Below are 12758 nucleotides of genomic sequence, written 5' to 3' on the forward strand. Positions count from 1 at the left end.
TTGACTTTCCCTTTTAGCATGATTAGTCTTTGTTAAATTTGCACCTTTCAAATTTTGCAGAATTTATCTTTTTTTTAAATGAAGAAATAATTGGCATGGACAAAGTTATATCCTGTCTTGTTCTGTAGACAAAATTCCTCACAACATTTCATTGCATATAAGAAAATAACTATCACTTGAAGTAAACCAATCAAATTTTTACTTGTTTTTTTAATTGTGTCCAAGCTATTGTAACCTTGTAACGTCAAGTATCAAATATTCTATAGAAAACCTAAAATATATGTTTAAGACCCCGCACAATTATTTTTTATGTAGGATTAATTTCCTACAACTGTCAAATTCAATGTAATATTTATTTTCCTACCTTTTTTTCGTATGCAACCTGATATGACTAACTAGGATTTGGTGGAATAACACATATATAGAAAAGTATGAAAATAACCAAAGAAATATTCGATATCGTGAAAAGCTAGAAAATATGACATAACAAATACTATTTCTTTATGTGTATCATAATCATATTTATTTACTTTTGAATGTCACAAAATTGTCAACATTGCGAAGCAATTCATTTTTAATTTCAATACATAGTTAAATCAAGCATTACAAATATTTAAAATATTAAATTGGGGACACATTTTTATTTTATTCGAAGTTTAGATATCACATGACAATTTAAGTTTATTCGAAATCAGTTAAACATTTACAGTTGTGTATTATATCATATGTAGGTTAATTAAATTCATTAGTCAATTCCCTAGCAATGGTTGCCATTTTAACAGTAGTGCTATATGTAGCAAGTAAATTTGCGCCAACATCCAGGTGTCACGTTGATCTATAAAGGAAAATAAGAACGACTTTAATAAAATTGAAACAATATACCTGATTCATACATAATATAAAAGACTCAAAATAGTATACATTACATGTTTTTTCAAAGTGTGAAGCTTGATATCACACAGAATATATTACCTAGTACAAACATGTTATATGTATCCACCAACATTAAGTACATAAATCACAAATAATCCCGTTACCGAAATTAAAAAAGTACACTTTTTTTAAGTAATATATCGTTTTTATTGTACATTTGTTCAATTGCATAATACTGAATTTTAATCTGCAAACACTGTATACGTTAATCCACATCAATCAATATATGTATATGCAAATGTAACGTAGACATTTGTTTTCGCCTATATGTATTGCAAATGGTTTTTCCTTTTGTCATTTGATGTTTTCAGGTACTTCCAATTCACATCGAAGCATGTATTTAATGAAATGTACACTTTTAACTTGTTTAGCCTTCTATCTAATTTTATCTTAGCTTCACTGATGAGTCTTGTGTAGTAAAAAGCGCCTCTGGCGTATCTTCTTATAAGCTTTGTACCTTTGATAACTATTTAGTGCTCCGTGTAATTGTTGATGGTAAACTTTATGTCTTGTCGCTTTTTTATTATGGTGTTGTTCAACTTTTCTCCCATTGTATATTCTTACGTTAATAGAGACTTACCATCATTTTCAGCAAACAGCATTACTCATTGCAAATTCTTCACCGTGTGGTGGTCGGTAGGAGAAGGTAACTGTGTTGTAGAAGTTTCCACTTGATACTAATCTGATAACAGTGTTCTGGCACCCAACGATTGTCTCCAGTGGTCCTGTAAATCATGCAAGACAATCTAATTTTAAGATAGTATATAGGTATAGGAAGATGTGATATGAGTGCCAATGAGACAATACATGTCTTATAATTGGCATTGCTTTGGCACACTGTATTCACTAGTGTGGTTGAGGTCGTGTTATGAAGGAAACACAGTAAGCAGTTACGAAAAGTATATATTTCATGTTCATTAAATTTTGAGCAGTTTTCTTAAACACCATGTAACAATTCAAATTATTATTACAAAATGGTGTATGGATCTTATTAAAATTTGAAAAAAAATCAAACATTTTTCTTCCTTCTTGTATAGAAAACGCGAGTTGTACATGTACTTTTGATTACAGAATCAATATACACTTACGGTTAAGTTATATTTAGGTAAACAATGTATGTTCTAGCATACCTGTGTTTGACTTCATTCCACATATGATTCCTTTTCTGTCATTTGATTTGTTCAGTTCAAAACTGTTCCCTCCCATAACCTCAACAAAATCAACACCATTGGAAGTCATGCACTGAAATGTAAAAATAAGACTTGAGATTTGCGTTTATTTCAAAACCGTCTATCTACATTAACATAAGATTTCTAAGCAGCAGCTTGTTAAAACTCATGAATGCCAGGATTGTCATTTACTTCTAGATACGTGTTTTTCGTCTCCATAATTTTCTTGATATATATTTCAGATTATATATGGTGCTGAGGTACCTGGCTACGTAATAACACAGGATCATCGACGGGTGATTTAGTCGAGAAAAGTTCTCCCTTAAAAAACATGTATATAGATTTATTGTTATTTGTCTAAGCGAAACCTAAATGATCATGACGAATGAAATAAAGAAAAATATATCAAATATATTTGATTAAAGGGTTGTAAATGGATTTCAAACGACTGAAAAAGAAATTGTCAAACATTAGAATTACAGCACACTATTTGATTCCATAATAATTTGAACTATATTGACCGTTTAGTATTCGCCGTATAGATTTGGTAATGAAACACCGTACACAAGGGTATTTTCAGTTGCCAATTGCAGACTGGTCTCTTAAAATGGCAAATATAGGACCGCTGCTATGTGAAACATGAATGTCATATGTAGGAGTTTTAAACGAATGTTCATCGAAAATAACAACTAGTATCAAATGGTTCAGCTTAAACAAGATTAAAAGGAATTTAAAGATTTAAAAATCGAAAATGAATTTCCAATAGAAATTATTAAATCCACCTCCTAATTAAAAAAGTAATCAAAGTACCAGGACTATAATATATATATCGACCTCTTAATTAAAGGTCAATTCGTAGTTTGCAACTACATTTCTCAGCAAAAATCACAGTTATAATCATGTATGTATGAATATAAAGGATCTATAAGTGACGTTGAAATAAAAAAAAAATTTAAAAGGCCATATTAATTATGATTCAAAGATATTTGAGGGCACTAAATTCCGGAGGGCTTTGTCACATATACCTAATATATTCCGTTTGTATAAATCTGTATTTTGAACAGTTATAATGAATTATCTTATACATATAACAATTTCAAATTATTTAAGAAATGGTTTGGTATTGTTAATGTAACAGTGCAACAACATCTTATTTCATATTTAATTACTTTGTTAGTTATTCCAAAGTCTGCTTCCATGAGTGCACCTTTAGGTGTGACGCCAACATCTACAGAGTCTAGTTTGACAGTTTCTGGGTAAATAATGGATACAGAACAGTTCCGTCTAGATCCAAAGTTCTTCAGTGTGTGGATTCCTGTATCTGTTGATGAAACCACGTTGCAAGCTGTAACATAAAAAATAATGAAATCAATCTTTGATATTCCCGTATAAGTTTATTTTGTTTATTGCTGGTAGAACATAACTTACCAATTACTGTGGACTAGTCTCGTATGGATATCATTTTGATTTAAAATAAACCTGGTATTTTTGTAGATACTTAATATCTAAGAGGCTGTCTAAGTAAATATCAGGCAAATCCTATGATCTGGGTGGAAAAATATATTTTTTCCCACTGAATTTTTGGTTCCAATGCAATGTTTATATCATAAAAAGGATATATATGTCTAAGACATTTTTGAATCAACAGTGGATGGCTCAGAAAATGATTTTAAAGTTCACTAACAATGCAACAAAATTTGGTACAAAATGAAGAGTTATCTCCCCTTTTCCCTGAATTTTCAGTGATTTCTACGTATTTTTTTCTCTTTATTTGTTGCAGTTAATATAAAAACACCATATAACTTTGAGAAAGAATTAATTTGTGATATGAAATAGATGAAAAAATTTAAACACAAAATATGTCATGTGCCATCCATTGCCTGGTTTTTCCATGGACACCCTCCTAAGTACTTACAAATTTTGTAAACATGCCTAGCAAAAATTTGTGCTTTTAGTGTATTTATTTTATTGCCTTGAATGTATGATGCAAATCAGTATCAAATGAATATTGTTTTATTGATAGTATTTACAGAACAATTTACCTTTACCAGAAACCATTCAATAAAAAGCAAAATTACAACAATACTGAACTCTTAGGAACATTCAAAAAAGAAAGTCTCTATTCAAATGGCAATGGCAAATGCCCAAACACATCAAACGACTAGATAACAACTGTCGCATCCCCGACTTGAGATATCGCTCCCATAATTAGAATTTATAAGTTTGAAGTCTGTCACAGTCAGAAACTCATAAGAACAATTACAACATACCATTAGAAATTTCTATCATTATTAATAATTATTAGACCACAAAAGTACAACCAATAATCCAAAATTACATATTGACTTAAAATAATGAATCAATACGATGCTACTACTAAATTAGATTGAAACTGTTTCGAAAGTGCATTTATTACTAATATGAGGCAGGCATTACCTGTAAATGGGGACGAAGTCTGTATGAATTATTTTTTTGTAACTTAAATATTTGTTAAAAAAAAAAGAAACGGAAATACCGTAACGTTTCCGATTTTGGTTCTGTTGTAAGGGATTTTAGTTGTGACGTTATTTAAATTATGACGTCATATGCAATGTAAACAAAGAAACGCTATCATAAGGAATTATTAAAAATGAAATAGGTATTGCGCGTTCCTTCCTATTTTATACTAGACTGATAAGTATATATTTTACTCAAAGTTTCATACAAACGAGACCGGAAAAAGGAAGTACATTGTACATTTCTGCGCAGGTCCGGGATTTCAAAACATGACATAAAAAAAATTGAACGATTTTGAGTTCATTAGTACAATGAAAAATTCGGGAAATTTTCCCGAATTTTTTTTTTTTTATTGAATTTTCTACTGTTATTGGGGACTTCGTCCCCATATAAATCTACAGATGTAGGAATTACCATGTATTTAGTAAAAGCATAACCTTTAGATAAACCAGTTGTGAAATTAAAAACTCGTTGTTTGAAGATTACAATCTTTATTAAAGGTTCGAGTAATGTAGCGAAAAGAAGATGCTCATTATTAACAACATGAGTTTACATGATATCTCAAACGACACATCTTGTTTTAATAAAACAGAAGAAACAATATCATATTACAATGTTAAAAGAACTTCAAATGAATTGGTTTTACAAACAAGAAATGATTCCGACTTTATGACCATAAAAACAAGAGAAAATGAATAAAAAAAATCATTTGATATTGGTCCACTTTAGTATCTAATGCATTCCAAATAATAAAAAAATATCTAATTCCTCATTAATTAGGTTATTTGGCAAAAAATAACAAGTCTTTACATACATTATTGATGAACTTTATTATGTAAAGAAAACAATTATAAAATATATGGATGCTGGTAAAGCATGCTGGTAAAGCATTGTTTAATTAAACTATACATTGCTAAATGCATAAAACATTTGAAACGTTCTCTAAACAATGAGCCTGAGATGTCCTTATAAAATAATTTGCAAGTTGACTAAGATCATGAAGAAAAACTCTTACTTCCACATTTATTTCCTAAATGCCCATACTCGACTAATATGATATAAATTTTAAGTATACTAGGCGACACATACTGTTTTACTTCCTAGTAGTTATATGACTCCAATAAAACATACGGTCAATTATAAATGTACAGAAAGAGTGTATATACTTAATACAAATAAAACAATTAGACAACAGGGAATTATCCAATAACGTCACTGACATAATCATTACGATTATTAAAGATATATAAATAGATGTTTGATCTTAAGTGATCTTACGATGTCTTAAAATAAGTTTCTAATATACTCGAATATAGAAATTCTCTTAATATTCCATTATCGTATTAACGTCAAACACAGTGCATCGGAAATTGAAATAGTTAGTATTATTAATGATGGAACTACATGCAATATGGTCAATTATTTGACAAAAGCCAAAACAAAAGAACGTACTCCATCACTGCAATTATGTAATAAAAATGATTCCCATTCATGAAAGATGTCATTATCAAGTACAAACCCACACACTCATACACAGACAATACAACACAGATTACATCAATATGGTTAGTTTATGATATATATATATATATATCAATGCAATTTTATATAATTTTTGAAGACGACTCTTGTGTCATAAAGAATTACGTATTATAAATATTAATAGAAAATGGTGACTTTATACATTTCTGATTCTCTTGTCAATGGTCTAAAACTGCATGATAATAGGGGCGGATTCAAGATTGTTCCAAACTAAGATCGTAATTCCACAAAATTGAACAAATTTTAACGAGCATATCGTTGCAAGATTTGTCTTACAAATGTTTGCCAAAAAAAGAGACGGGGGCATACATTCTCCTTCCTTCACCCAACGTGACTTTTTTCAGATAGAGAGTATGCTTTACATTTTCCAAGAACATTATAGTTAAACGTGTATCCTTCAAATATCGATCGGGTCATCGGTGGCTAAGTGGTCTAAGTGTTTCTACTGTAATCACTAACCAGTCATCACTTAGGTTGTGAGTTCGATTCCCATCCGCGAGGGGGTACTAGTCACTAACAAATGTAAAATCTTAATTGACTAGGATTGTCAGTTTTACTATCGACGGTCGATGGCAATCCTAGCTCCCTCCACCGATAAAAATTGACCACCGAGAAATAAAAGTGACGTTTAAAAGTAGCATTAAAAAAAATCAATCAAATATCGTTGTTCGTACTATTCATTGAAAAAAGGAAGTACGTGTATTAATGTACAAACAATTGTGATAAGGATTTTTGGTACATGATCTCAGTTTTATACATGTTCATGTTTTCGTGCACGTGAAAATTTCAATTTCGATCTGACAAATCTCATAATTTGTTATCTGGTTTGTGCAAAGTGCCACATACCGCTGCATTGTGACAAGTATTTAACAAAAATAGAATTGTAATTTGATGATCTTTAATTTTAACGCGTTTGAAAGTAGATTAAATTATAAAGTAACAATTGTTATGTTCCTGAATAAATTTATAATATTATATCCTCATCCATCTTAATATCAGGTACAAATGAAGAACACACTTTAAAGTACTGTTTTCAATTAAATGATTTACAACCTTAACTGATCTGTAAATTATCAAAAGTGTGACAAAGCAAGTTTAAATAGGATTTTCCATGTAACATGAGATATTTTGCAAAGATTTCCGTTCAGGCCGCTATTAGTTTATATTGGTGTTACATCTTGCAAAGTCTTTCGAGCTGTGCGTGTACTGATTTTGTGTCTTTGAATGGATACCTCAATATCCTTTTTGTTCTATAACATACACAAACAATACAGAATAAAAGACCACAAAACAAAACAAAAAGTTAAATGTCAATACGAGTTAGAGAATACTAAAGTAGAAGACCTTCACCCAGGTGTTTAAATAAAGGCAACAGTAGTATACCACTGTTCGAAACTCATAAATCGATTGAGAACAAAAAAATAAAAAAATCCGAGTTACAACCTAAAACTGAGGGAAATGCATCAAACAAAGAGGAGAACAATGACACACCAAAAACACAGCATTGAAATGTAACACACAGAACCGAACTATAATATAGCATGGCCATTTTCCTGACTTGGTACAGGACATTTTAAAACAAATGGCGGGTTGAACCTTATTTTGTGGCATGACAAAGCTTGTCACAGTACATATTAATACTTACGTTGTGGCGATTTAACAAATCTAACTCTAACTCTAAATCCCTGTCCAGCTTCGGTAATAAGGTGTTGTATTAAGGCAACATTTTGTGAAACCACGATCGTTTTGGACGGCTTTTTAAGATTACAGAAAGTCTGATAACGTTCTTCTAAAGATAATTCATGATCTTCTGGGCTTGGAAAAAACTCTTCATTCATTTCCCAACCATCGACTAACTGGAAAATAATACATATGTGTTATATATAAATTCAAGTATATCATAGGTTATATGATTTGCTACTGACATCCTACGGATCCATAGAGGGGTAGTAAATGAATTTCTGATATTGCTATGTGAGGTCTTGCGAGTTGTTTTTAATTATATGTCAAATTTAAAAGCAACCACATGTAAATATATGTAATGCTACCAGTTCAAAAAACAGGAATAGTAATTGATCACGAAGACTGTTGTACAACATGAAATTGAATGAAATTGTGAATGGAAATGAGGAATGTGTCAAAAAGACAACAACCCGACCCTGGAGCAGAACACAGTCTGAGGCCACCAATATGTCGTTAACACAGCGCGAAAATCCCGTACCCAGAGGCGTAGTATGCATCAAAATCATATACAATCATGGATAAATATCAAAGGTAACTTTCTGACATTGCGTAGTGTATTTTGGTGAGTTTTAAATTAAAAGCCAAATTCGAGAGTTATACGATGCAATTTTTTCAAATACAATTGGGTTAGAAATACAGCAATAATCCTTGAACACTAAACACTTTTGTATTAAGTGGTATGCACCTAAGTAATAATTAATCATGTATTAAATAGTAAAAGTTAATTTCTGACATGACATATTCGTGTTGTTGCGCGTAGTTTTGAATTCAATGTCAAACCTTAAAGCTCTTTCATGAGAACTTATTTAATATTACAAGGTAAAAACATGAATAGTCATTGAACATGAAATACTTCTGTGTTTCGTTGTCAGCACCTAAATTATATATAATCATGGGGAAAATATAAAAGTTAATATTTGAATTTGTGTGCTTTTTAATTGAATGTCAAATACAACTAGGTTAGAAAAAAACAAGAATAGCCATTGAACACGAAATGCTTTTGTGTTTCTGTAGTATGCACCTAGGTTGTATATAATCATGAAGTAAATATTAACATTAATTTCTTACATTTTGTCAATGTTTTTGTGTGCGTTGTTTAAAATGTCATTTAAAACTTTAAAGCAATCCCACGATACATTATTGAACTTCCGGGTAAGAGAATTGATAAAAAGCTATAATCACACAATATTTTCTTATTTCCCGGCATGCATTTTAATTGTATATAATCATTAAGGTAATTTTAGAGATGATCAGGTAACAATTCCAAAGTACGTTAAATTCAACTAGTGAACGACATGCGAACAAAAAGACTTTTACATTTGTAAATCTGTTACGTGACGTCACAGTCATGAATTAATATACGGGTAGATATGATAGGAAAAGGAAAACGAAATTGTTCGATTGGTATTTATTTGCATTTTATTGGAATTATATATAATGTAAATAATTATTTATGTATAAATGCATTTTAATGGAACTATACAATGTAAGTAATACTCGCCCTGCCATTTACAAGCTTAATATAAAACCTTTCATGTGTTTGGGAGGAAGTAAGTCTACTATACAAGTTGAACATGAAAGGCATCTCTTTTATGCATGCATTAAAAATTACGCGGTTCACTTTCCAACTTGTACTTTTACTGCACATAAAAAAACAGTAAACAATGACAGTGAAGAAGTTGTACATAAAATGTCATAAGGATATAGTCAAATTGAAACTAAAGGGAAAAGTAAAATCACAAAAATACTAAACTCCGATGAAAATTCAAATAGAAAGTCCCTAATCAAATGGCACTATTAAAATCTCAAACGAATGGATAACAACTGAACCTGGTTTTATAACTAGCTAAAGCTCTCACTTGTTTGACAGTCGCAACAAATTCCATTTTATTGTCAACTTAGTAAACAAACCAAACAGATACAATAAACATGTTTGTAACGGTCACCAAACGAATTTAAAATAAAAAAAAATAGCACTATAATTTTCATGCGTCTGTCGCGGTTTCATGATTCATGCATCTTCGCTAGCCAAGGGTTACGATCCACTCCCGTTCTCTTCACCCTTGGCGGATTGAGATAATATTTCGGAGACACAAGGTAAGGAATTTTATTGGTTGCAGTAGAATCTCGCTGCATCCAATCAGAAAGCGCCTATAACATGATCACGTGTAAATGTAGAAAGTGTTTGTAAACAATTGCCACGTGTTTTCTGTGCAACAAGTCTTTACATCACTAAGCATACGACTATATTTAGTGACAACTTGATTGTTTTTAATCAACTTATAGAAGTTCCTGTGTATGTTTCATGCACACATGCATGAATGTTGACGTATATTTTCGTTTACGGCTGTACCAAGTGGGTAGAATATAGACGATACCGTGTTTTACCTCCAAAATGAAGAGTTCAAGTGCTACCAATTGGGCAAGAATAATGTATTCGGAATGGGCGTGACTTTAATTTTCCGATAGATGGCGCAACATGGATATCACAAATGTTGGCTCAATCTGCCAAGGGTGAAGAGAGCGAGAGTGGATCGTAATCCTTGGCTAGCGAAGATGGATTCATGAGACACCAAAGCCAAACATCTGAAAGGTTTAATAGACACGAAACACTTGACGTGATTATTTCGTTCTTTCTTGATCATAATTTCAATCTCCTACTATTACGTGTGCTTTTGTCTAACTTCCATATTCCATAACAGATCATGGAATAAATTCGCACATCGCACATTTGCTAACTAACTAATTTATTCAAGTCAAGTTCACATGCTTTCAGGTTAATTAGCTATAATTCAGGTTTTACCTATAATTTTTCAAGTTAGACATATGACGGTTGTTTTCCTTTCTTTCTTAACTTTTTCAAAGAAAGTTAGTAAGTTCGGCATTCTTGTTATTATTTCTTTTTTTATAAATTAATAAACAGCACAAAAGTGACTATATCAAATGCAAAATTGATTTAAAATAATCTTCTGCGACCGAAGTTTATCCCTTAAAATCTATTTTCTGTTAATAGATAAACGATGAACAGATAAGACCGAAATAAAAGATTTCTACAAATCATCAATGGATAACATCAAACGACATATAATGACTGTTTTCTCCATGACCCGGTAAGCTTGTTTCCGTAATGTAATCTTAATATTAAGTCGGAATATATACACAATGCTAATCAATTGACAATTGTTATAACTTATATGAAAGTCATTAGAATCGAGTGTTCCTCTAACTGATAAAGAATTATTGGTCTTCATTGACGAATTCATTGATAGTAAAACATCGAATAAATTATATTACTAACTGTGAGAGTCATTAGAATTCAAACAGATCGAGAATTATTGGTTTACATTGACGAATTATTTCAGTAAAACATCGAATAAATTATATTACTAACTGTGAGAGGCATTAGAATTCAAACAGATCGAGAATTATTGGTTTACATTGACGAATTATTTCAGTAAAACATCGAATAAATTATATTACTATCTTTGAGAGGCATTAGAATTCCGTTTTCCTCCAACAGATAGTAAATCATTGGTTTACATTGACAAATTCATTGATGATAAAACGTCGAAAAAATTATATAACTAACTTTGAGAGGCATTAGAATTAAGTTTTCCTCTAACAGATAGAGAAGTATTGGTCTACACTGACGAATTCATTGATAGCTAAACATCTCTTAGTATATACCGTATTACTGACAATGAGATGATTTTGATCTACTTAATCGGACATGACGACATACATTTCAGATTTAGCTGGTTAGTTTGCATGCTCTGCTCCTCCTCATTCAGATATACAATAATTTGATCTTGGCTTGACACTTAAGTAAAAAGCCATTCGATAATGTTACCAGTGATTTAGCGTTTTCTTCCGAGTCTCATTTAACTTGATTATGGGGGGTGTTATTTAGAATCATCAGTGCTGTCTGAAATGTCTATTGTATTTATTTCTCAAGATAACTCTTACAGCCGTTAAACTTTTAAGTGTTGTTATTGCCAGACATATACGGACCCATTGGAAAAACTATTTTTATGACGATTTCTTATATTTTGGTCTGGTTTAAACCTAGATAAACCTGTAATCAGGGTAATCATGTGAACTTGACTTAAATATATTAGTAAGTATAGCAAATGTGCAAAATTCTTACTTGATCAATCAGACCACTCTATGGAAGTTTGACCACAAAACGAGTAACAGTAGGAGAAGGAAATCATTTTTTACATTCTGAAATTTACAGCAAATTTAAAAGAAACCATAAATACTGAGACAATGGTTAAAAGAACTCGGCCCTTTCGTATTACAGCAATTGGGGATAAATTTTTTTTATCGCTTAATCATATAGTATAGTGTAGAATAGTGTATCGCTATAAACAATTATTGATATAAAAATAAAAATAAAAAAAAACTTACAGCTAATAATCCTGATTCACAGTTTATATCAAAATCTAAAAATTGTAGTTCAATGACGTCTTCTGGTGGACTTATAAAATACAATCCGCATACGGAACCACTTCCGTCAGATGAAAATTTGTAATCTCCCGGTTCAGCTGCCATATGCATACATCCTATATAGGGAGATAAAAACACTATTGTTAGTATAAAGTAAAATAACAAAAATACTGAACTCCGAGATAAATTCAAAACGCAAAGTCCCTACTCAAATGGCAAAATAAAACAAAATACTAGTATGTGATCGGGACGTGAATGAAATACCTCTTTATAAAGTTATATGTTTTAGTAAATACCATGATGAATTATAAAAAGCAATAAAAAAATGAAATAAAATACCTGGTTAAGTGACGCGCTTTTAGAAAAAAAAGATTCTAAATAGAATAGACAAACTCATCTTGCCAACTTTGCCTGAGGGGGTGGGAA

At 31.0% G+C, this 12758-nt stretch overlaps 1 protein-coding gene across 1 annotated transcript in view; it reads right to left on the reverse strand.

Moving 5' to 3' along the window:
* Positions 1-556: 556 nt before the first annotated feature.
* LOC143052406 (corticotropin-releasing factor-binding protein-like) overlaps positions 557-12758 on the reverse strand; it is a 72292-nt gene continuing 60090 nt past the window's right edge. Inside the window, exons 3-8 of the mRNA XM_076225441.1 lie at positions 12294-12448; positions 7786-7996; positions 3272-3447; positions 2064-2175; positions 1514-1658; positions 557-835 (exon numbers count right to left, since the gene is read on the reverse strand). Coding sequence (XP_076081556.1) covers positions 1522-1658; positions 2064-2175; positions 3272-3447; positions 7786-7996; positions 12294-12448 — 791 coding nt within the window. The 3' untranslated portion in view covers positions 557-835; positions 1514-1521. The remainder of the gene's footprint in view (positions 836-1513; positions 1659-2063; positions 2176-3271; positions 3448-7785; positions 7997-12293; positions 12449-12758) is intronic.

The sequence above is a fragment of the Mytilus galloprovincialis genome, chromosome 11, assembly GCF_965363235.1.
Source record: "Mytilus galloprovincialis chromosome 11, xbMytGall1.hap1.1, whole genome shotgun sequence".
NCBI lineage: Eukaryota > Metazoa > Mollusca > Bivalvia > Mytilida > Mytilidae > Mytilus > Mytilus galloprovincialis.